Source organism: Ctenocephalides felis, unplaced genomic scaffold (assembly GCF_003426905.1).
Source record: "Ctenocephalides felis isolate EL2017-DRISC unplaced genomic scaffold, ASM342690v1 CF-g0.4_SCAFFOLD_01886, whole genome shotgun sequence".
NCBI classification, from domain to species: domain Eukaryota; kingdom Metazoa; phylum Arthropoda; class Insecta; order Siphonaptera; family Pulicidae; genus Ctenocephalides; species Ctenocephalides felis.
The window spans coordinates 18,741,198-18,768,978 of NW_020538040.1; the positions used below are offsets into that span (position 1 = coordinate 18,741,198).

The following is a 27,781-nucleotide window of genomic DNA, read 5'->3' on the forward strand; positions in this document are numbered from 1 at the left end:
TTGATAAAATTAATACGCATTTCGGAACCAGGGATGAACAACCTGAATGATAATGGAGTGATATTATAAAATTATGTACCATTAAATACCGTCACTTGTCGTGAATAGTACCATACATACTCGAATTTAAAATTTATTAAATATATAATACGCATTTCTAAATCAGGGGTAAACAACCTAAATGATAATGGAATGATATAAAATTATGTACATTAAATACCGTTGCTTGTTAGTGAATATTAACAATCGAATTTAAAATTTATTAAAAATATATGCAAATTTCGAAATCAGGGGTAAACAACCTAAACGATAATGGAATGATATTATAAAATTATGTGCCATTAAAAATATTATAAAACTTTGTACCAGGAAATATCGTCGCTTGTAGTGAATATTAACAGACTTGAATTTAAAATTTATAAAAATATAATATGCATTTCCAAATCAGGGGTAAATAACCTAAATAATAATCAAATGATATACAATTATGTAGCATTAAATATCGTCGCTTGTGATAAATAGTAACAGACTCAAATTTAAAATTTATTAAAAATAGAATACGTATTTCCTAATCAGAGGTAAACAACCTAAATGATAATGGAATGTATTATAAAAGTATGTATCATTAAATACCATGTGGTGAATAGTAACATTTCCAAATAACAATTGAAACTTTATTAAAAATATGGTGAGTGAATTATGAAATTTTAATGGATATAATAGAATCCATTATATAAATTGTACACACACGCACATAATGCATATTAATGTTTATATCTATAATTTTACACACTCCAATATTTTAAACCAAGCTTTTTTAATCAAATACTATTTTTTGGACTAATATAAAGTGTCTGGCGTATAGCTCTGTACGGATCAGAGACATGGTCTCTAAGAAAAGCCGACAAAAACTTTCTGGAGAGAAAATGTGGTGCTGGAGACGAATGCAGAAGATGGACATATAACAGTTGAAGAAGCGCTGAGAAAGTAAGCAAAGTGAAAGAGCACGATCAATAAAAGTAAAGGAAACTGGATCGGATCCATTCTGCCAAAAAGCCTCATATACAATGTCGTCGAAGGTAAAATAAAAGGACTAAAAAAGTTGAAAGAAGAAAATGCAGATGGTTGATGACTCACGCGCGAGAAAAAAAAATACAGGGAACTGAAAGCGGAAGCTCAAGACGAGAAAGCATGGAAGCAGAAGTTTGGAAAGGAAAATTCATAAGAATGAATAAAAAGTAATTGATGGTAATGGCGATGGAAATAATAAACAAGGGAGGGAAAAAGAATCATTGATTTATGGTGCTCTCATACCATGGACCTGCCTGCTGGCAGACCACTATTTGTTATTATTTATGTTAATTTTTACACATGTCCTGAAATGGACAACAAGTCAAACTTTGGAAACTTCTAAAATCTTTTTAGTACTTAAATATATATATACCTTGGAGTAACTTTGATGTTGAGATATATGGGTGGGCTCTTCTAAAGCGGTACATCAAATAAAAGACAAAGATTTATAATCAATCAATCATAAATTTTTCCTAACGTTTGACTTTAAAATTTCTGTCACCCTCAATTATGGTCTTACATCAATAGATGTACACAACAATAATTTAGCACTGCTAATTATACACTAACTTGTCTGTGACAAATATATTTTTATTATTTTAAGTGACGTTGTAACGATAAAAAATATTAACTGAATGAATAATTTTAAAAAAGATAAATTTTCTGACCATCGTCAATATTTGAAAAATTGACATATGTTTGTAATCATAAATTTACATTAAATATTTTGTTGTTAATAAACTTAAAACTTTCAAAGTATACCATCCCTAATAAAAGTTACTACTCTTACCTTATAAGAATAATCAATAAGAAATGAAAATGAATTCACTGTCCAGTTATTAAGTAACGCGGATATATACTAGTGTACTAATATATATTTTAATATATAAATATTGTTTATCTACAAATTATTCGAAATCTAGAATCAAATTTATCAGACTATGACAACAGCTGATGATAATGAAACATGCATACATGTATATCCATGGTGTGATAAGAATGATTGCAAAATATGTACATACTCAGAATATTTTTGCCAAATCGAAAAATTATGTTTTAAGCTGCTATTGAACCTAACTGACCTTTTCCGCTGTTTTCATATGTTACGATATTTTCATCATTTCTTAAATATATTCAATCATGCAAAGCGTTGTTTGTTTTTACCAAATGATTAAAATTGCAAATTTTGAAATGGTACAGATAAAGATGATAACATCTTCAGAATAATTCAGGATTAAAATGACGAAATTTATAATAATAGATAGATACATATATAATTTGCAATATAGAGATAGATTCACAAAAACTTAGCAGTGTATGTATTACTTAGTTTTTTAAATGTTATTTAACAGCAAACAGAACTTAACTAGTTTTATGAGCTGTTGTGCTGATTTATAGACTGATTATCGTGGCTTTATTGATAGCAACCCAAACGGTTTTCCTATCTCTCTGATAAGTTCATTATTACGGTTTATGTGATGCCAGGGAAAGGCTATTTTCACCTAAGAACGTCTTTCCATCTAAATTTTGAAGTGAAAACCAATGCCAAGCTGTCGAAAGGAGGGTATCGAACCAAGAACCTCTGAATGGTCCATAGCTTTAAACCACTATATTAGCTTTAACCATGTAATGTATATTATAATATACTATGTTTACTGTGTGTGCAATAAATATGCTTAGAAAATAAAGTATGAGATATGAGTAAAAATATGCGACAATGTAACATACACAGTGTATGATAAACGTATAAATCGGTGATAAAAATGATTATTAAATCAAGTAGGACACATTGTAAAATATCATACAAAAGAAATACGTATAAAGAACATCAAACATACAATTAAGGATTCTCAATCACGAAAAAATGCCTAATAACAGAGTCTAAAATATGAAGCCAAATCAATCTTATATAATTCGCAATTTTTACTTTTTTTAGATAGCATTTTAAAGATCCTGCGAGCTGAGCTATAAGCCTTCAATTTTTTTGAACAGAAACTTTCAGCAATATGAGCTGTAGTGATGATATTTCTTAAAGTCTAATTGTAGAAGGTAGTCCTATCTATATTTATATTTTTTTTTAAATAATATTTTTTCTAATTTCAAAAATCTTGAGAAAATATATCACTTGCCACTGCTTGATATCAGGTTATCCAAAATGCGGGTTGGAACTTGAGAGTTTGTGATTATGAAGCCAGGCGTCAGCGTTATATAATTTATAAAATTATTTGCAGAAAGTATATATAAAAAATATCACATATTATTGAATTGATTATACAGGGTGTCCCAGAACTTAACATCAAGCCAAAACTTCTATTATTTCACTAGATTTTTTGTATTATGAAACTATCGAGTAATTTGCCATGTTGCAATTCTGATTAAATTCGCCAACTTTACATGGAACTTACAAACATACTCTAGTAATTTTTTTTTAAAGAAAAAACCTCTCAAAGTTGACCGATCTTAAAATGATGAATTCACAGTTTTACGAAAAGTCTTAATTCTTAAAAACTCGTGGAGAAATTGTGTCATTATTTCAGACTGAGGTTCTAGAAATGTTATTTACGATTACGAATCCAAAGTTTAAATGAACAAAATTAATAAAACTTCACCATAAAAACCAAAAAATGGTCACAATTTCACCAAAGCTCTAGGTTGCACTTAAAAGCTCATTTTCTAAAAGACGTGAGATAATAATTTTGTGGCGCGCTGTATATATTATTGATAAAAATTAACTTATATTTTTGATGAATTTAATTATCAAAAGAGTTTAAAAATTGTATTAACTGGCAGAAAATGCTGCACTAAAACTTTTTATTTTATTTGCTATTTTATTATTATTGCTTTTTTAGTATTTCGTCATAGACATGCAAATTTTATCTGACCGGTTAAATCATATGTAATAAATTAGTATAATGTAATTGGTTTGCAGTATAATTGGCTTTTTTCTTGTATTCAATGTTTTAATTCTGTATATTTTTGTTTAACACTCGTACCGTATTTTTTTCGGGAATATGATATATGAATGAATAAGTTAACAAATTATAATATTTATAAAAAAAATAAGATTTTTTCATGTCTGGGACTAGTAAATACAAATTAAAAAATATCCCAATACATATTATATAATTGAATAGGGCATCCATGTAGATTGGTGGTTAGAAGATGTGAATAAGGTTATATGTCTGCCTTGGACAGCCTGATGTCAAGCAGTAGTGCAATGGTTTTCACATGAAATATAGATAGCAATATTTCCAAGTGAAAATAGCCATTAACCAACATTGCTGCACCATTAATTTCATCAGTAATACAGTAATTGTAATAATAAATTTATCAAATACAAATGGAACAACTGTTTGGCATCTACAATAAACCACGTGGTTTAAGAAGTCAGGACAACAACTCATAGATCTCATTCTGATTGCTGTTGAATATATATACAAAAATATTAGGAAATCGGCAGTTTGTTATTGGAATTATTTTTTACCACATTGACGGTCTAATAGCTTATGTTATATCTTTCTCTTCATATCGCATTTTTATTAGGAGTTCATGATTTTATTACATAGATAACAAAGAACTGCGCCACACAATTGCAATAAATATCAAGTACCATGAAAAATAATCTCATCGAATCATATCCAAACAGCTTAATATACTTGAAGCGGACAGATATCAACAATAATTGATAACAAGTTAGTATTAATCTTTAAATTAAAATTATTTTCATACAATAACTGCAAACGAAAACAAATCAAGTTCGAACTATAAGAGACTTTCGTTAGATGATTGACAAGTTTAATTATAAAAGTTATAGTAGCATATATAAACATAAATATTTAAATCATGCAAGGCATTGTCATAGAACTATTCTTATAACTCGCTAGCGACAAATATGCAACTATAAATATTTGCCATTTTCGGACAATCATATTTAGTTAAAATTTTAGTATAATATTTTTTATTATTTTTTGAACAGCGATCGGAACTACGTATTCTATGATTTATATTTCATATCAAACATCCTTAGCCAAAATTTTTCACGAGAGGGTAACCACTCGTGAAAAACCAACTTTTCATTTTTATGCGTAGATTTTATGTATATATGAATAATGTATATATATATATATATATATATATATATATATATATATACAGGGTGTCCCAGACTTTAACATCAAACCGAAACGGGATGATAGTATTGACCTGAGAAAGTTTAGAAAATAATATCTTACGTTGTTTGTAAATTATGAGCTTTTAAGTGCAACTTAAAGCTTTAGTGAAATTATGACCATTTTCCAGTTATTGTGGTTAAATTTTATTAATTTTGGTCATTTCAACTTTGGAACCATAACCGTGAATAACATTTCTAGGACCACAGTAAAAATAATGACACGAGTTATTTTGCCTCGACAATTGCCTCGAGTTTTCAAGAATTAAGACTTTGTGTTAAACCATGTATTTAAATTTTTAAAAGCGGTCAACTTTGAGAGTCCCTCCTTTAAAAAAAAAGTACTAAAGTGTGTTGAAAAGTTTCATCAAAAGATGGCGCATTTAATCAGGATTGTATAATCGTACAACTCTTGATAATTTTATTATTGAAAAATTTCGAGTAAAAAAAAATAAAAACCAAAAAATAACATGATTTTTCCTGGTACATTTCACTCACATCAAGATTACTATACATAGTATATATTACTATTAGAGATCTATAACCCCAAGTCAAAAACTTGATATTATACTGCTTGATATCGAGCTGGTCAAGGTTGGATTCGAACCCGTGACTAGTTTGTTCGGACGGGCTAATGCTTTGAAAATGACAAATATAACAAATATTAACAAAATATTAAAAATATAACAAATTAACGATTTTTTGTATTAAAACATATATTATCTAATACCTATTTGTTAGAAACGCAATAAATATTTATGCGTATTTTTTTCGATTTTATGAATAATGTAAAATTAGATAGTTATGTTTTCATTATTTAAAAATTATTATATGTTTAAGTAATCCTTGATACCAAACAGGGAGAAGTCAAAGTCTGTATATAAATTTATTACACAAAAAATTTTAAAAAAAAGGAAAAAATAACATTAATTAATTTAATTTTGTAATGTCAAAGTTTATCAATTAATAATTTATTAATATTAAATAATTATGATAAAAGAACGATCACTGATAACAATCTTGTAGAAAAAATAAAACTAACTAATTGGAAGAGATAAATTAGCAAAACATGTTAATTTTTTTATAAAAACCGTTGGTAAAACTCGACAAATTAATTTCTATTATTTTAAAAATATTAGATAGTACTAAAAGACAAAATTAATTAAATGATTTCATATATATACTTATAAATTTTATTAATTGAAAATTATAATTATTAATTAATTTAATTAATCACTATGATTAAAGCATTACGAATTTCTTTATGAATTCAATGGAACAAAACCAGTATCTAAAAATAAATTCGTAATATGTAATTTTCCAGATTATTTACGCTTTGCATCAATAATTTTATCGGTAGACATCGCGACAAATGAAACAATTCGAATTTAGATGTTACTGTCACCAAGTGATATAATTATACAATTACATACATGCATACATAAATAATTAAAAAAAATTATTACATATAACTTTCACTTTTCGGGCACATTGTCATTTATCATTATTATTTTACACATACATTTGTATTTTTTATTATTATATAGATTATAATATAAAATTATATTTATATATATTTGTCGTATTAAAAATTAATTAATATTGATAATTATTTATTTATACTTGATATGTGTCATTATTGAACAATTGTATAAAATTGAATAGATAAATTGCTTTTGATGTAGTTAGTTATATTCTAATAGTTGTAGAATACTAAAAATGATGTCTTACTTTCGGTAACACAGGAAGAGAATTGAAGGAAATGGAAAAGAAATCAGCAGATCTTATGACAATATAAAAGAATTCAGCAAATCTTCGGACATCATCTTTTTTTCTTTAAATAAAATAATCAAATAAAATAAGAGAGTTAAAGGCGTGATTGAAATTAATCTTTTGTTCCGAAATCATAGTTTTGAATTGGTTTGGAATCTTGGAGTTATGAATATGTTGATTGATTATCTTGCAGATATTTAGTACAAATACAATCTTTGCAATCCACTCTACAACAAATATATCGGCAATCTAAAATATTGTATATAGTGGTAAATATTGAGCTTTAAAAAAAAACGGAAATATGGAATATATCTGAAGATTTGAATCTAAAAATGTACTTCATATAAATAAAACACACAAATAAAATATTAATAAAAATAGAAAATATAGAACATATCTGGAGAAACTAAAAAATCAACTAATTATAAATAACATACTAAAAACACCTATTCCATAAAAGAACACGTAACTCGAAAAGTTCGCTCGTATATAGAAAAACCGTGCTAAACGAAAATCACCATAAAAAAGCCCTCTTTGTCCGTTTTTAATATGATGAATAACAAACATATTGAACAAAAAATAAATATGAATATCTTTAATATCAAACACAATTAATAAATTGTAGCTTGTAAAACAAAAATTAGCAATATCTATTATTTTTGCATTATTACGGAGACAGTACGCAATTTCAATTTTGGTTTGTAAAGATATAACTTGTTTTACTCTCTAGTTTTTTTATTTATTTCTCTTGCCGTTGTCAAACTATAATTTTTTTATAAATGATTGATTTTGTAATAATTCTGTTAGGTGCTCACTTTAAATAAAATAATTAAAAACAATGATGCTCTTTCTTTTAGTATTTCAAACAAACTAGCTTACGCACACATAAGATTTAGTTTTGATCATAAACGGGCAGTTCCAATCTTATCTACATATTTCTATCATAGACATAGATTATTAAAAATTCTTAGCTGTAACAAACATTTTGTAGTGTTGTATTTTGACAGTACAATATTTTGATAGTAAAACAATGGAAATGTTATTATAGATATATATAAGCAAATTATAGTTTAGTGTTAATAATTTCGTGTAGATGCAAAATTAATAAATTTCGTTAAAAAAGAAATATTTTTAAAAATCATGTAAGATAGAATACGTGTAAAACAAATACCGTGTAAAACGGAGAGATAGATGTATAATAAAATATTTTTTAAAGTTATTTTACATTTCTAAATGTTCCTAAATTCAGTAAATGAATATAATTAAAAATAATAAGATCTATATGTAACAAAAAGAAAAACTGTTAGGTAAAAAAGATACCTCTCCTTGTTTTTTTTTTTTAAAAAAATAGCATAATAAAATATAAGGAAGGCATTATGCCTAATAAAGCATAATATAATATAAGAAAGGAGAAAAATTGCAATATATAGACACAGACAATACTTGGTTGATACAGACTTATATTAGGTTGTCAAATATCTCCCTTCCGCTTTTTTGCTATTGGTTTATAATACAAAAAGGCGGAAGGGAGATATTTGACAACCTAATATTCAAAATATTTTTTTTCGCCGCTATGAGTCGATCAGGAAATAGTTTGGCATGGCGTGTTTGCCATACCAAACTATTAATAAAATAATATAATACAATTTTATATTCATATCTATTACATTACTTTTCATTCGATACTTTCTGAAAATTGGAATATACAAAAAAAAATTATTGAATATGTACATTTTTTATATCACGCATTGTTTTATAATTCATTTGTATTAATTTATTTATAAAATGAACGAATTTAGGTTAGTAACGACAAAAATTCGTAAAAGTCACTAACCAAATTATAATATTACTAAATCTAAGATATATTTAATTCTTCAAAATCACAATAATTTAATCACAACCGATCCCAGATATATGTGTATACGTGCATTAATCTTTTAAATTTCGAAGATCGATAACAATTATCAAATGATATTATGAAAGGTCGTGCGCCAAGCACGCGACCGCGGAATGGTGATATATTCGTTTCAAACGCGAACTCCGCACACACGCAAAGCATTCACTCTATAAATTCAATATGATATAGAGATCGTTCAGTGTATGTATCAGTTTTACTCTGGTACTAACCAGAATTGCGATTAACAAACATTGAAGAAGACAAAGTTATCAATAGTTTATCTCGAGTGACATAATCGCGATAGAAAGACAAAAACCGTTGCAGGGATTAAAAACATTTTTCAGGAGTACTAATTATAAGATAACACATAATGCATTTGCAACGTTTTCTTCATATGCTTTAAAGATTATATGTTTAAATTAATTAGGGGGCGTCCATTAATCACGTGAGGTCTTTAGGGATTATTAATCACGAAATATTCCGTGGGGAAGGGGGGGTATGGTAAGATATCACGTGCATTCATTTTTAACTGATTTTTTTTAAAAAAAATCAATCATATTCAAAAAATGAATCAAAAAAATTTTTTTTGCGTAAAAAAATACACGTAATGTTTGGTGGGGGAGAAAGGGTAATTTTAAATATCACCACGTATCACCAAGGGGAAGGGGGGTCCAAAAAATCCTTAAAAACTAGCTCACGTGATTAATGGACGCCCCCTTATTTAATTTAATTATTTTTTATCCCACAAACATATTTTATTCAATCACTAATTTTAAAATTTATAATTATTTTTTATCCCACAAACCATCAATTATAGATTATTTATTCAATCATTAATTTAAACTAGTTGTGTATGGCATCGTGCCTTAAAGCAAATTGCTGGAACTTCCCGTACCACAACAAACTGTTCGAGGAATATTAAATGTTTTGAAGTAGATTATTATAAATACTATAACATTGTCTAATAATTATAAGATTTATATAAACTGAATTGGAAAGTTAAAATTATTTATTTAAAGTATATAAGTGAGCTTTAGAACTTTAGCCAGAATTATAATTGAAATCTGAATTATTTTCGATATACAAAAAAAAATTATTAAAAAAAAAGTTTTGAAATATTTTTTTTCCAAAAGCAATTATTTTGTCAAAAAAAGCTGAATTTTTTTTTGAATCATTCAAATCGGATGCTTAGTTCTCTCAAAAACTGCCATTTTTTGTACGATTAGCTCTCGATCTCCAAAACGGCTGGACCTGCTTTTGCCAAAAACTGCACACAACTTCTACCAATCATTAAAAATTTAATGTTTTTTGGATTATTCTAATTGGATACCCCGCAATTGACAATAAGCAGTAAACAGTATAAAATTCTAATTATAAGACTTAAGTTATATTATATTATATTATTATGTTGGCAACTAAGTAAGTGCGGTTTTCAGCTTAGAAGATTTCAATTGAATTTTTAACTTTGTGACCATATTTTTTTAAGTCAAAATCAGGACTACAATTTTTAGTTATGCTAACCTGGGATGGTAGAAGGGCTTTAAAAAATCAAATGCAAATAATAAAAAAAGAGTTTTTTATATAAATCTATTTTTTTATAACAATTGCGGACTTTTAGGAAGAACGTTATGTAAAACTTTTTATCTATGATTATATTTTAGATTTTTAGATCTATATATTTTTCTCGCGTTTTGAGCCTTGTATTAAATTCTATTCAAATTTCTTCATAAATTGAATAAAATTACCACTTGTTAGTAAATTTTCATAGCTTTTATTAATTTACCTATTAATTTTAGAAAAATCTTTTAGAAAATTGCTTTTTGAAAAACCCGGGACAAAAGGTCGAAAATTTGCTTTTTCTATTTCTGCTAAGGTAAAGAGGCATCTTGAGCCCGCGAAAAGGTATGAGCTGTTTATAATGATGAAGCCTCAACAAAACGCCAGTGACAAAATTGGTTTGCCAAATTTCGTTCTGGTGATTTTTCACTCAAAGATGAAAAACATTATGGTCGTCCAGTTGCAGTTGATTAAAAAGAAATTGTCTACTTTGAACTGTTATTACCAACAGAATGATCAATTCTGATGCCTACATTGAACAACTAACGAAATTAAAAAATGCAGTTTGAAAGAAGCAGCCTGAATTCGCAAATCAAAACGGTGATTTATTCCATTATAAACATCACATATCTTGGGATGTTTTGCCACATCCACTATGTAGTCCTGACCTTACTTACACCATCTCATTACTTTTTGTATCAATCTTCATAAAATTCCTTTAATTGTAAACAATTCAATAAGTCATTGAATTTCAAAGTAAGTAAGGCATTGAAACAGTTCAAAAAGTCATTGAGAAAAATGGTGTAATGATTAAGAACGTGGGCTGAGCCAAACTAGTCCCGGGTTTGGTCCTAACCTCGGCCGGCTCGATATCAACCAGTATGGTAACAATTTTCCCGTTGAGGTTATAAGATCTCAAATATAATCTGAAGTGAAAATTTTTCATGGGCATTGTGCTTCATCATTTTTACACCAAAACTATTAGATATGCATATCTAATAAATAAATGCTGCACATAAAGAAGATGTGTGGTTGACTACTGAGTTGTCATCTCAAGAAAAATACTAGGTTAGGAATACGATAGCACTAGTTCTGAAAAAATTGAATCTATCCTTTGCGGCGTATATTACATTGTGCGACAATGTCACAATGGCAAATTATGTCATCAGAAGTGTGTCCACATTTTCCATGTTAAAATTCTAAATGTATAAAAATAATTCATATTTGACAAATGAAAATTAATAACGCCTTTTAAATAAATGTGATCCTTTTCTATATAAAAAATATAAATTTCAGTTTTTTGTTAGACTTTCATTGGAGTCGTGGTCGCCCATTGGAGTCGCCCAATTTCTATCTGAACTTCAAAAAGAAATTGGAGCCAGAAGTCATTGGTGTGTGCGTGCGTCTGTGAGCTTGTCGCGTGCGTGTGTGTATGTGAGCTTGTAGTGTGTGTGTGCTGAGGTTGATGTGTTTGAGGTTGTGTGCTGAAGTTGATGTGTTTGAGGTTATGTGCTGCGTGTGTTAGTGAGGTTGTTACAATAGTGTGTGTGTGTGTTGTGTGTATGTGTGCCTGAGGATGGGTGTCGTGTATGCTGAGGATGGGTGTGCGTGCGAGTGTGTCTCAGAATGGGTGTGTGCGAATGTCAAACAATAAGATTGTGCGTGTGTGTTTTTCTGTGGTTATTGATAAATATGTAAGTACACCTATAAATATGTAATAATATCGAGTATGTGATTTAGCGTATTGCTGGAGTTATGCTTTGTGAAGAAGTAAAAGCTATATAAAAGTTGAAGTTATGAGTACTCAATAATTTTATTACTAATAATTTTGGAAACATAATTGTAAATTATGTATTATAAATTGTAGTTCTATAAAGTTTCCCAATATACTTTCTTAAACAGGGAAAAGCTGAAGAAACTACGACCGTAATTACTTGCAATACTCCTAAATTAGCATATAAACTTTTCGGAATCTTCTGGTAATTTCATACAAAACACCAAATCAACGAAAAGAAAATACGTTAGTTAAAAACATTTGCTTTACTAATTACCTCATTAACGAGTAATTCTACTTACAACTCTAGATAACAAAATCAGTTCCGTAAAAATTTTATACTAATTGGTAGATTATGTGCAAACATTTTAATCTGATATAACAATTATTTTTAAATATTAGCTAAAAATTATGTTTTGAAATTTTAACTATGGTGAGTTTTGGATTAACGAAATACTCAACATTACAAAAAATTCTTGACGTCTAACTGAATATTAAACATAGTTTCCATGTTAACAGCGAAAAATTCAACAAGAGAAAATATCCTTTAATAAAGAAGCTTAAAAAACAGGGTTGAAAGGAAATGCACTTTAAATTTTATTACTAGTACTGTTACAACCAGTTTAATATTTACTAGAAAAACAAATAAACAATTAAAAAAAAAATTGAGTTTCTCTTATCACATACCTTAAAAACAAATATCCAAAGCTATTTTATGCAGTCACCATTAATTAATATAATAACTCTTTTACGACTTTTCATTCCAAACACTTAAAACGATAAATACTCGTAGTTGATATGAAACAATCGTGGCCTTTCGAACGGCATGACGATTGTAATAAACTAAATTTCCGACGACTATGCACTTTGTACTCGATCGATTAAGCATTCAATAATTATAAAATATTCAACATTATTGTCAGGTGAAAAAAATAAGCCCGCCGGTGAACCGACAAATTCGAAAATAAAACAAAGTACTCATATTCCTACTTACGAGAAGCTCACGGCAATGTCAACAAGTAAATATATTAATGTGAAATTCAAGACGAGATTGGATAATAATTCAATACCTTAATCATCATTTAGAAAGATAGCTGGGGGAAAATATTACAAAATATGAAAATAATTACTAAATTACATCGTAAAATAGATAGATAGTAATTAAAAAATATTTGTAATTGTATTGTAATGTTTGAAATTTAACCTAGTCCTATACTAGTCAATAATATATCACATACGATATTACTCAACAGTATTTTTTGACTTCATATTTTTATGCAGCAATGTCCCTGGAATGCAGTTTTCACTTAGGATCATATTTGAGATCTATGATCTCATGTGAAAACCAGATCTAATACTGCTTGGTAACGAGTTGGCCGAGGGAGTTAGGATCGAGCCCGGGACAGGGAGGTTTCCGTGATTATAGGAATAGTCTATGTTATTTTGCAATAAACTCATATATTTTTTTAAAAAGTCAAGAAATACAGGTACAATTCAAAAACAACACACTGATTTTATCTTAACAGATCTTCATCATTTCACAAGAAAGAATTATTTAATTATTTAAATACTACTTCATTTAGCCAAGAAAAATATATTTTGGATTTTTTTATTATTGAACAGCAATCAGAACTGCTCTATGAGCTGGTATGATAAATTCTCTACTACCTAGATTTATTAAAAGGCAACTCAATGGTTCTCCTTTCGAGATACAAATTTTACATACTTCTAATTGTGATGTTTGATATTGTGATAATTGATATGTATTGCAACAATGCCTCAAAAAGCTATTTTTACTTGTAAAGATAATTGGGTTTATATTTACAAGTGAAAACCGATCACTATTGCTTGATATTAGGTTGCAAGGCCGTGGTTGCTACTACTGCACTACGAAGGCTTCTTTAATAATTTTAAATTTTAATCTCACTTAGTTCATTTATAATAATTTAGTTCTTTAACTTGATAGAAGAGACAGTTAAAAACTTAAAATTTTATAGAGTCAAGGAATTTAATAGAGTCAATTTCATACCCATTTACTCGCTTTCTAATTTAACAGTAGTATGATATAACGGATGCACAATTACCTAAACGTAAATAAAAATTGTAATTTTTCAATGCATCCAGAAATTATATTTATTATTAACTAGCAAACCGGGCGAACTCCGTTTCACCACCAGATGGTTTCATTTTATGTAACATTTTGTTTGGTGATTAAAAGATTACGAGATTAAGATTGCCTGCTGTTGAAATTGAATAAAAAATTGCACAATACACGTGATTGATTTGATGGTTTCCAATTGAAATGTTAGGAAACGAATAACTTATTTTTTTACTCTTTTGCACAATTTCACAGTGAACACAATTCCGGTTTGTCACATGAAATTAACTGAGCAGAAAAAAATGAGTAGCTGTCAAACAAATGAGTAGCAGTCAAACGAAAAATATTAGTTTGTAGTACATGCTAAGTATCAGAAATGACGCTTTTTGTGAAAAAAGAAAGTGTTTTCCGCCTTTCTGTTGGAATCTTTCTTCAATTTTCTTTGCTATAAACCTCACGGAGTCCGAGACCTTTCCAACAAATGCAAAATCGTCGAAATCGGTTCGTGCGTTCTGGAGTTATATCGTCAGGAAGGAAAACCCGACTTATTTTTATATAATAGATTATCTCCGATGAGTATAAAATGTATTTAGTTAGCCTAGGAAAAGGATCTTTTTTCAAATTAATTTTATTAAAAAATATATAAAAATGGAAGTTGAAGAAAACGAGTTAGAATCCATGGCTGTTAAGGTAGATTTAAAATAAAATATTTATATTCCACAGAAATATGAAGACATGATGCTTGCTATACCAGCTACTCGTCTAAAGTACGCATCAGTACAAAAATACACTTGAACTGGATAAGCAATATAAATTATATAGTTCTACTTCAAAATAGAACAACCGCTATATAGATCAAAACTATTAAATAATTTTCATTAGCTTTTAGATATAAACGCGTACATGTTGTGATAATCAATACCTTTGCTTCGAGAATTTCTCTATGCATTTGTTGCATAAAATAAAATCTGAAAACATCTTCAAATATTCAACAACAAAACATAAATCTAAAAACTAATGTTTATAATATGTAATATTTTATCATAAATATTCTTAGCTCATTTTTTTTTTCAAATATTTATCATAGTTATTTTATTGCTTGTTAATAAAAAAAATAGCATGCATCGTTAAACAAGTATATTTTAACGACATATGCAATTTGAAAAAAATAATAATATAAAGATAATGAAAAGAAAAACGACGTATAATCTAAATCACAAATAGTGCATGCGTGTACATAAAAATGTAAACATAGAAAATCATAATAAATCATTTTAGTTATTTATCAAATCAATTTTGCTGAAAATGTATATTGTGAATATCTGCAATAAAATACGAACAGAATTACGCAACTTCTGCCAGTAGCAAAATTTGAATTTTTTTTTAAAAAATAGAGAGCGAGGCTAACTCGGTCTTAGTATTCTTTAGAAAACATTAAAATGAAACAATACATAAAATTGTTTATATTATAAAATAGAGATCAGAAGATTTTTTGATTAATGCCACAATCCACGATAGATAAATAAATTTAAGTATGAAAAAGCAATTAAAGTGGGTCTAATATTTACATAACCCTTAATTATTATTTAAATTGTAATTTATATAAAGTACATGGGTGTTCCATGGCAAAACAGTTACGCACTGCCTTGTGTGGACAGGATCGTAAGTTCGAACCCCCGCTCTGGATTGCCTGACATCATGCAGTAGTGATATCAATTTTCACTTGAAAATAACCCATTTCAGGCATTGCGGTGTGAAATGGCAATGGAAAATCCCTCACACTGTTCTTTGTTACCTACTAATATTTTCCATAATGTTTTTATAAAGCAACAGAGCTATTCTGTAAACTTGACTTCTCATATAAGAGCTATCTTTTGTTGAGAAAGAAAATTCAATAACTTTCGTATTTGACATTATAAAAGGTGAAACAAAGCTCTAAACTCAGCATTCTACTGAATTAACAGTAAAAAAACATATAGTGAAAGAAATTCTTATATTTTACAATAAAGTAAAAGAAATAATATCATAAACATCTTACTAAAAACGTGTAATATAGAGACAATAAAATAAGAATAACGTTTTGCGTAAATTCGATTTTTTTGTTTAATATTAAGCTTTTGCTAATGTAGGAATTTTTCATAATTATTTTTGTTATATACTATATGAAAATCAATCAGAAATTAAAGATCCATGGAGTACATAGTTTTTTATAGATGACAACCCAAACAGTTGTCCTATCTCTGTGTGATGATTTTTTTATTAAAAGTTGTGTAATATTGATGAATTTTTAATTGTTGCAGCAATGCCGGGTAAAAGCAATTTTCAACCGAAAACCGATAACACTACTGCTTGACATCAGGATGCCCGAAGCTCTAATCCACGAGGGAGGCGTAAACTAAAAATTTCTGTCAATAATGGGGGCTTAAAGGTCCGCGGGTAAAAAGGTCCACCATCGATATCTTAAAAACAAGTAAAGTTAAAATTTTTGAACAATAATATTTGAAAGTAGAGGGTAAAAGGTGAATAACCATCAGCCATCATCTTGTTTCTTACGACGTTGCTATCGGGGGATAAACGGCAATATTTGAAAATCCATAACAAAAGTATTTTAATTCGTTGTTAGTTTTTTTAGTTGTGAGCACTGTTGTTTAGTTTACGAGACCTCAATATGGTTTTTGAGCATACGTTATTTACTTGTTTTATAAGATGTATTGTTAATTTTAAGTGAGATTCAACAGCTTTTTTATATAATTTCTAAAAAAAGCTTAAATTGGGTCGGATAAAAAAGACCAACTGAACCTTTACCCTGGCAAAGGTGAAATCAATAAAAAATAGTAATAAAAATGTAATTTCATCAAAAAAGCTATTTTACAATAAAATTGATTAAAATAGTAGTTATTCCAACGCTGCTGATGAATATTTCAGACAAAATTCCAGATCAAGGTTATACACAATATGCAAAAGTATCTTTGTAAAAAATGAAATTTATGACTTGGTTGAATATTGTAGCTATTATTTCGTAAAATCTTTTTAAAATTAAAAATAAAACATTGGATTTGTTTCAGGACCAGGTAAACACTTTTTTAAAAATAGAAAAAAAACATATTTCTACAATAATGAATTAGTTGGGTGATTTACTGAACATAGTCTGATAGTTCTTTGTGGTATTGTGGTATTTGTTAAGATGTAATTGATCAGAGTGAAATTCCTTTGTGACTCGCCCTACCCTATAAATATTCATAATGATATCAAGCCTTTGAACATCTGTGAAAATATCAGAAATTGCTCTTAAACATAACAAAAATCAGTAGAAATATTTTAGTTCTTTGACAAAAACAACACTCTATTATAGAGTCTTATATAATTTTGCTTCTACTGTCATCGATAGTTGATTTCTAACATTGAAATCCAAAGTCTAAAAAAATTCAGATTCGTTTTTTTTTCTGTATTTGCAAGAAAGTTTCAATTTTGTTCCTTTCACGTAATAAGAACGTGGTTTTACGTACGCGACCCCAAAGTTCAACGGAATTGATTAGAATATGGAGATCGCACATATACGTACAAGTCAATGTAATAAATGTAAATAATACTTCATAACATCAGGTTCAATATCAATATGCATATTCATATTATTATTAAGATATTGAAATTACCTGGGAAAGAGAAAGGCGACTTATAGTTTCTTTTTGAAAAAGTCCTGTAGTCTACGTTGAATTATAATACATATGCATATAAAAGTAATTTATTTTTATCAGAATAAAATAAAATAAAAAATGGTCCAAAAAATAAAAAAAAAATCTTAAGGGTGGCCAATCCTTGCCACTTATGGGTATAAAAAATAGATGATTCTCAGCCATACTAAACGTAATTATAAAAATTCATAAGAATGGGTCAAACCGTTTTGGATGAGTATTGCGACGAACATAACATGAGAATTTTATATATATATATATATATATATATATATATATCAGGGTAGTCCTTGATATGGACATTTCCAAATTTTATTGCTCCCAGGGGCTTAAATGGTTCCAAATTGATAAAAAACAGTTCTCTGAAAGTTTTAGCTCTTAATACTAACTTTTAGATAGTGCGCAATTCAATCGAACTTCGTATGGAAATAGCATGAAAAAAATTTTGAAAATTAGAAAAAAAAAATTATGTATAACTTAGCGACAAATGAATTAAAAGTAAAAATTCGTGTCATTTTTTATTGAAAATTCGACGCTCTACAAAACTGTTTTTTTATAATTTGTTTTGTAGAGCGTCGAATTTTGAATAAAATTATTTCTAAAAACATTTTTAAAATTTTTGAAAATTTTCCCATGCTATTACCATACAGAATTTTGATTGAATTGCGCACTATCTAAAATACAATATTAAGAGCTAAAACTTATAGAGGATTTTTTTTATCAATTTGGAAGCATTTGTGCCCCTGGGTGCAAGAAAATTCGAAAATGTCCATATTAAGGACCACCCTAATATATATATATATATATATATATATATATATATACTAGCAGACCCGGCAAACGTTGTTTTACCATGTAAAATATTTCTAGGACATTTCTATAGTAGTAAAAAAAAATACTAAATTACTATTAGCAAATTAGGAGCTTGTGGTTGGAGGGTAAAAATTTAGGACAGTATGTGATTTTTAACTGTGCATTACAACAAAAAATATCAAAGAAATGACCAAAAGAGTTCAAAAAAAGTTTTATGGTGAACTCTACATCTTTATTTTGTACAGTAAAATTTAAGCTTTTCTGCAGGCCCAAGAAAATCTGAATTAAATTTATAAAAAAAAAATAAAAAAAAAAAATCTCAAAATTCAAAAAAATATTAAAGGCGAACAACCCATAATTAGAAATGAGTTTTTTAAGTTAAATTTAAGTTTTTCATAAGTTTAAGAAAATTTTAGTAAAAATTGAGTTTGAAAACATTAATTAACTGAAAGTGGGATAAAGGATTATTCAATTACTAAAATGACTATTACGAAATAAGGGTTTACGAAAATAGGGTTGTTTTTGTTTTCAAATTAGGAATTATAAAAAAATACAGTAAAACAATTTGGTCCAAAAAATTAAAAAAAAAACATCTTGAGGGTGGCCAACCCTTGCCCCCGAATATCATATACTGAACGTGATTGTGAGATTTCATAAAAATCGGTCAAACCGTCTCGAGAAGTATTGCGACTATATATATATAACATATATACAATATACATATACATATACATATATTTATATATATACTATATATGTACACTATATATGTATACTATATATATATATATATATATATATATATATATATATATATATATATATATATATATATATATATATATACTTCGACAAATTTGATAAATAAAAAAATGCAAAAATAAATAACTAGGAGATACAATTAGGGCTAATAATTTTCATACACTCATTACTCTATCACTTAAAATGTTTTCTCTTCAAGTGTCTAATTATTTCATTTGACGTCTATTGAGTGAAATGAAGGAATGAAATGAAAGCATTATGTTAAAAATGGAGTTATTTAAAAATGCCAGGTTAAAGAAAGTGTATCGAAGCATATTTACATATAAATTAGCTTTTATATTATTGATGTATGTGAATGACCATTATGCCTCATTTTCCACCTCCAAAGCATTGATTTACATATAAATATATATGGCTCCCATCAATTATTTATTCGTGCATTTACAAAAATGACAAAAATTTACCTAAATATTTCCAAATGTTTCCAATGAATAGCATGACACTAAGGAGTCTCTGTCAATATCTTCAGAACTAAACACTAAATGTCTCATAACACAACGGCATATTATTCTTTAAACACTGATGATAAATGTATCGAAAAGTGCGTCACAGCAAACCAAAAAACAAATCAAAATAAAACCAAAAACGTAAAAAAGTAAATTAATTCGATAGAATTCACCGAAACCTTGCGAGTCACTGAAAAAAGTAGAGAATATAGTTTAATGCAAATCAATATCCAACACAGTAAAAGAAAACAATGTACAAAAATTAAACCGAATATTCAAATTCATCAAAGCAGCGATAAAAGACTACTGACGCCAATACGATTTTTATTTGAATAATTAAGAATCGATTGTGCTTCTTCATTTAACAAATACACGTGCATCATCGGATTTAAATTTTGGTTTATAAAGAAAATAGAAATATAAATAAGTTGGAAAAGTCGGCCACCGCAATTTTCCACTCTAAAAGTTGATCAATAAAAGTTTCCAACTTCTCTTTCCGCGTTTCTCAAGGTCCTGTTACGATTATTTATTTGCAATAAATAAAGATGTAAAAATAAAGAATCGATCTCAGATATCTCTTACTCAATAAAAACCTAAATTTGTAACATACTAGAATCTATTTTGATTTAAGAGAATAATGTTAAAAATCCTAACAAAAAAAAATTCGTGCAATATCACTCATATTCAAAATCAAATATAAAAACTCTACCTACTAATCTACTTAATACAAAATTTCAGATTTATTTAAATTTGGAAAATAACTAAATTTTATCCCCATGCATTTACCTTTCTTGCGACCCATTTATTTTCTATCTGTCGAGTTTGGTTACTGAATCGTTAAACAGGAACAAGTGGCCATGGGGTTTCTGAATTTTAATAAAAATTTTATAAATTAATTTCTGAAATACTGAATAAAAAATAGCATGCACGAAATTTAATTACATTACGTAATTACATCTCTTTTATCAACTAATGTGTTATAAATATTTAAAATTGCAACTTATAGAGGGAGCGTCCATTAATCATGTGAGGTTTTTAGGGGAAGGGGGGTGGTGTTGACAAAATATCACGTGGGGGGGAGGGGTATAGTAAGATATCACGTGTATTTATTTTTTAACTAATTGTGTTAAAAAAGTTCAAACATTTTCAAAAAAAAATCAAAAATGTTAGATTTTTCACGTAACTAAAAATAAACGTAATGTTTGGTGCGGGAGGGGAGTAATTTTGAATATCACCATGTATCACTAAGGGGAGGGGGGGATCCAAAAATCCTCAAAAACTCGCTCACGTGAATAATGGACGTCTCCTAAGATTGAATAAGATCAAATAAGATTGAATAGCAAAATTAAGCATTAGAGGTCGTCCATTAATCACGTGATCGACTTTTAAAATTGTTTAAATCCCAGCCTTGGTGATACGTAGTGATATTTAAAATTAACCCCCCTTCCCACCCAACATTAAATGTATTTTTAGTGCTTAGAAACATTAGTAACATTTTTGAATTTTCTTTTGAGAATTTTTGGATCTGTTTTAAAATCAGATAAAAAATAAATACACGTATTATCTTACTAGCATGAACATGATATTCAATTTTTTTGTCAACCCCCCCCCCTCCCCCTTTTAAGCCTTGCGTGATAAATTGGTAACCCTTACATATATTTCTCTCTCCTTCGCGAAGAAATCTGTTAAAGGCGTTATAGTCAAGAGAAACATTAGGTACAAATATAAAATTTGAAAATAAACATTGATTTATACCGTTAAATTATCCCTAATTGGGTTGTCAATTTCTGACTACAGTATCAAAGTGTGACTTATGTATAAGGTGACCATATTTTTTTAAAGTCAAAACCGGGACGACAAAACCGGGGGGGGGGGGGTCAGGTTTGGTAATCATTTGTTTATATGAATCTTTTTTTTAAATCAGAATTGAGGACTTTCAGTAAGAACTGTTCGGTGTGAATGTTTTTTTCGCTGTTGATCCTTGTATAAAATTCAATTCATTTTCTTTATAATTTAATTTTCAAAGATATTTGCAATTGTTCGTTTATTATCATAATTTTTGTAAATTTACTTGTGTCCAAACCCGGGAAACGAGGTGGAAATCCGGGACTGTCCCGGCCAAATCGGGACGTATGGTCACCTTACTTATGTACGAAAATCCATGTGCACATATCTTAATTTAAACAAAATATGATAGTTAAGAGGCACAACTAGTGTAACCGCCTAAAAAAAGGGTGATTTTTGGGAATTTATATTAGAAAAACTACTTTATCAATCATTTCAAAATTTTAGGAATATATTTATACATGTTTTAAGAATACATAGTAAAATTTTTGAAGAAAAAAATTAAATATTTTTTAAGTTATCGTCGATCTCCAACGGCGCGACAAAAAAAGGCCCTTCACTGCTGCAGTGATTCCGGCCTTCTCCGTAGATGAAATTTAAAAAAAAATCTCGTTAAACTAGATAATATTGTCTGTAATATGAACTACGATAAAGACAAAAAATCAAAAATTGACAAAATGACGGCGTTTTTTTTAAAAAAAAGTCGAATTTTACCCAAAATTTTGGTCGTTTTTGGACTGCCAAAATTGGATTTTTGATCCGATCAAAAAATCGAAAGTTCATTTTACGGAAAACTATATATAGAACATGTAAAAAAAAAATTGGTAATGATAGGATCATTTGAGTAATCGCTGCAGCAAATTCGGAAAATGCTGTTTGGAGAAAATCGCGTTTAAAGATTAAATGATCCTTATACTATATACTATATATATATACTCTTTAAATGGCTGTGACTCAAAAACTATTTAAGATATCGATTTAAAATTTTGGTATGTTATTTTTAAAGGTATAACCTATCGAAATATGGAAAAGTTGAAAATTCGATTTTTTGAAAATTTCACACTAGTTGTGCCCCTTAAAAGAGGTTAGGTACAAATTTGAAGTTCGAAAATGACCATTGATTTATACCGTTAAATTGTTCCTAATTACGTTGTTTTATTCTGACTAATGTGTCAATGTCTGACTTATGCATGAAAATCCATGTGCACATACCCTAATTTAAACCAAATTTGATAGTTAAGGGAGAGGTTAGGTTCAAATTTGAAGTTTTAAAATGAGCATTGATTTATACAGGTAAATTGTTCCTAACTACTTTGCCAATTTCTGACCAGAGTATCAATGTGTGACTTATGTATAAAAATCTATATGCACATACCCTAATTTAAACACAATATCAGTTATTATGAATGCTTGGAGCTTCAAGTCATATATTACAAAAACCGGACGACCCGCGGCGATCAATGAACCTTAAACGATTATTCAAATTAATTTTAAACGCTACTAGCTGCGACGAAATTCTTGATAAACGTAATAGACATATAATCCTTGACTTTGAGCACAATTTTTCACGTGCGCGTTTTGTACTATTATGAATGAACATTTCATGAGCAGGCTGTGCATGTATTGTATATCGCGAAGTATAGATTCGCGATTCGCGCTCCGCTATTGGCCGAAATTATCGCGCCACATTGGAATAAGGGCCTCGGATTGGTCCAAAAGCACGTCAAGATCAGGGTGGCAATTAGGATTTGGAGGTCTAATTTAATTTTGAATAACTTCACATGTATTCGAATTGTGCGTATTATGCACTTGTTGGCAAATGGTCGTTATTAGATTAAAATAGCAATTCAAACCCACTTAAGAATATTTAGAGTAAAGAGCGACATTTCAATGCAAGGATTTAAGATTTATAACATGCAACAGCGAACAAAATTTGATAACCAGATAATTCTGAATTTGACCAGTATTTGAAATTAAAATTGTATAAAAATATACACCTAGCTTTTCTTTACGATTTTCTATCTAAAGTACATTCATATCCTATTATAATATATAAAATAGTGTTACAAAATCTAACAAGTATTTATTTTGAATTTTTATACATATTAAAAGTTTTTGAAAAAAAAATTTGATTAATGATATAAAACATACTATAAAACTTGAATAAAAATACCGCACAGTAATGGATAAAATATATGAAAATTCCGTATTGATACAAGAATCTTATAAGTTTTCTTTCCAAAATATAACCTTAATAACACAAATTCCTATCACTGACAACTACTTAAAATAATGTATTAACACCCTAAATTGAAAAACTCACCTTAATCCTTGTAAACTATTAATCTCAACCAACACTGTTAGCTTAAGTTCAAAATATAATATATATATTAGAGATTTAAAATAAATGCGAATTGTATCACAGCACTGCACAGTTATTAAAGCTCGACTAAACCTATTTATAAAATTACGTTATCACTGGCTCACATTTTCATTTATCTATTCATTAAACTGTATATTTGATTATTATTGTGATTAACATTGAATAACATTAATATCACTCAATGCGGGTCAAAGCAGCTGACCTAACGATTGATTAAACTAGACTACACTGCCATTTATTTTCTTGACCTATCCGTGCGCCGGCTTTTGTGATAGTGGTTGTAATAAAACTTGTACATTTTAGCACTGGGCTTCATTATGGTTACTAAAACTTAATAATTACTTCATATTTTATCAACAATCAAGATGACTTCAGCCAACGCATTTTAACACTGAAACTCGCTTTGTATAAATAGAATTTTCGAGGTTCTAGCGAATATGACATTTCTCAATGGCTGTCAAACGAATGAAGTTTGACGATTTTTGTTAATTTATTATTTTACTAACTCAAAATATTATTAATACTGAGATTACTCATTTTACTTAAAAACATGACACGTTGCTTTCTTTATATTTACACTTTTCTAAATGAAAATAGAAATTGAGGTTAAGTACTGACAGTTATATCAATGGCTGTCAAATGGGCATTCGCTGTTGACATTTGGTTTGCAACTTTGCTTTTGAAAACATGTTAAATCAATTGACAGTTTGACAGTTCCATTATTATTAATTTAATTTTATTAATTATTTAATAATACTCTTTTTTATTAATATATAAATGATGTTGATGATTAAAATAAATATTTAGGTTCTAAAAAAGACTAAATAAAAATAGGACACCAAATTAGATTCAACATAATGGTTATACAGCTTTGTAATTTAATAGAAAAATGGAAAATTGCCATAAATACAAGCTGTTGAAGTGATTAAAGTTAAATTTTACATCTATGTGAATACTTACATCTATCCCTTTCAAAAATACCCTCTACATCTTCAAAATAGATGTGCCATACAAGTTTAAGTTTAGTTATCCCTTAACCTCCAACAATGTCTTCTTTAATTCGCAAATACTGGTTTCATGCCGGAATCCTATTTGCTATTATCATGGCTATTTTCTATCCATCGCTAGGTGAAATGGGTGGTATGCTACAAAATCACAAATCAAATACTATCAATATATTTGCACTTATTTATTTTCAGGACCCCTGCAACCAGAAATGACGATACCATACATAGTCACACCAATGACCTATTTATTAACTCTCCAAGATCACAATTACTACAAAAACTCGCTAAATAATATGTGACATGTATCAATTATTTTATTTCTGTGCTACATCATAAGCCCGGTGGTTGCGTACAGCATTGCAACAATAGCAAAATTATTTTCAGTTAATGAATGGATCTTGAAAGGGTATTACTTATAAGATTATTTTTATGTTAATTTTCAATTGTTCTTTTTTAGATACTTACTTACTTACAAATGCATTGAATCATCAAGTTATAATTTTTTTAAATAATTTGTTACTCATAAGTAGTTTACTCAAATCAAAGTATGCAGACTTCATAAAAGTGCAAAAAGTGGTTTCAATCAATCAATTTTATCGAATTCATTTATAATTTTAATGTTGTTAATAAAAGTTTACTAATTACATTTATAGTCTTATATAATTACAAACTTACAAGCATAAATCTCTTTAATCCAATACTATATCATATTATAGACTCGTGGCAACCAGTTGTATGCCTCCCCCGTTGTCTTCTGGGCTACTGTTATGTTCCATAACAAATAACAAGAACCAGAAAATAAGAGAATTTGAATTTACCTACAACACATTTTGATCAAGAAATTATAGATATCTCAAATCTTCCAGATAACTTATTAACTGCTGGTTTAACCTGTGTTATTGGTGCAATTGTTGGCTGTGTAGCTACACCGTATTACTGTTCATTTTTGTATGTACCCAATTAATGATGATCATAAAATAATATAAAATATTACTGAATTTAATTATTGTCAATTACAGATAGGCGTAGGTGCTATACCGATGGTTATAGAATGCTTAATTGCCTCATTGATAGCTTTAATATCATTAGGTGTTTGTTTTTCTGTCCAATAAGGATTTGCTTTGGGTATATCAAACTTTATTTTTTTATGTATTCAACTTGTTATAAGAGTTAAATACTATTTTAGCAAAACGAATTGTAACTTGGCAATCGCACAAATGCTAATGCTATTCTCCCTTTACTGTGATATGTGTGATGTCTTCATAGAAGCCCAAGGAGGACTTCAAGCAATTGACGTTCTAGCTAGTTTATTACTAGGTATGATTTTTGGAGCAATAACTTTTTATTTCATAAGCTCTTCTTTGATATCTGAAAAGTATGTAACATAGTTATTCTTATTTTCAGTGTTCTTATTGCAATTTGTTCTACTTGTAATGTCAAAAATTATCTGTAATGCAGATAATAATTCAAATTTATTGATTCCAATGATATTTTGTGGCACACATAAATCCGTAACATTAGGTAAGACAATAAATAAAACCTATTCTGTTTACTTGATACATTGTTACATATATAATTGATATTTTTTTCAATCATTCTAATTTCATTAAAGTTGATTATTACTTGTTATTTAAAATAAATGTTTCTGAAAAAGCAATGAGTACAATGATTAATAATATTGAGACAATATTCTAATTGATTTAACTGTACTCATTACAAATTTTATTTAATATGACAATAGAATCAAATGTATTTTTTACATATTTATTTTATTTATAGGATTCCCTATTATGCAAACAATGTTTGGCGGGTTGTCACATCATATGTTCTTCAGTCTACTTTATTACTTTACTATGCAACGCAAATGTTTATGGCCATGTTATTGATTCAATCTGGCTATTTGAATATTTATTGAATCGTTTCCAGATAAAAAAAATTAAATTAAAATAATAAGGTAGTGTATTAATAACTAAGTTTTTTATTAAGTAATAGAAATATTTATATAAAATGTAGAAGAAATTTTTGAGTCGGCGCACAATATTGAAGCACACATTTTTAACTTATAATATTATTAAACAAATTTATATAATAATGTTCTATAAGTCTTCTTGCAAAATTTGCTAGTAATAAAATAATTGGAAATTGATAGAGCCGTTTTACTTACATCTTTAATAATTTAGGACAAATAAGCACTCTAACAGTTTCAATATTATAAATCTTGATACGAAGCCCATAGAAATGTAAAAAAAAATGTATACTTATTATTGAAAATTTAATAAAACATCTGATAATTTGATGTGCATGTCGAAATGATCATTTTGACTGACAAATGGTATTTTTTTATAAACTTTTAAGTTTTATTTCTGTAACCGCTGGACATACCTTTCCAAAAATTTAATCAATTTCTTAATTTGTTAATTCAAATAAAATGTTTT

General features: G+C 28.1%; 2 protein-coding genes and 1 long non-coding RNA gene across 6 annotated transcripts in view; 2 read left to right on the top strand and 1 right to left on the bottom strand.

The window, feature by feature from the left end:
• LOC113378806 (acetyl-CoA carboxylase) overlaps positions 1–24,812 on the bottom strand; it is a 78,099-nt gene extending 53,287 nt beyond the window's left edge. Inside the window, exons 1-2 of one of the 4 annotated variants that reach the window (XM_026619406.1) lie at positions 24,280–24,812; positions 20,898–20,977 (exon numbers count right to left, since the gene is read on the bottom strand). In XM_026619406.1, the coding sequence (XP_026475191.1) occupies positions 20,898–20,913 (16 nt within the window). In that variant the 5' untranslated portion in view covers positions 20,914–20,977; positions 24,280–24,812. Of the gene's footprint in view, positions 1–20,069; positions 20,241–20,897; positions 20,978–23,331; positions 23,350–24,279 lie in introns of those variants that run through there. The other 3 variants (XM_026619408.1, XM_026619405.1, XM_026619409.1) reach the window with 3 other exon arrangements.
• Positions 24,813–25,256: 444 nt separating this feature from the next.
• LOC113374586 lies at positions 25,257–26,155 on the top strand. Its single transcript, XR_003367001.1, has 3 exons — positions 25,257–25,479; positions 25,539–25,752; positions 26,063–26,155. It is a non-coding gene; the product is annotated as an uncharacterized LOC113374586 (long non-coding RNA).
• Positions 26,156–26,546: 391 nt separating this feature from the next.
• LOC113374711 (sodium/bile acid cotransporter 7-B-like) lies at positions 26,547–27,232 on the top strand. Its single transcript, XM_026614682.1, has 3 exons — positions 26,547–26,663; positions 26,751–26,867; positions 27,126–27,232. The coding sequence occupies exons 1-3, from the start codon at positions 26,564–26,566 to the stop codon at positions 27,230–27,232; spliced, it is 324 nt and encodes a 107-aa protein (XP_026470467.1). The 5' UTR covers positions 26,547–26,563.
• Positions 27,233–27,781: the final 549 nt, after the last annotated feature.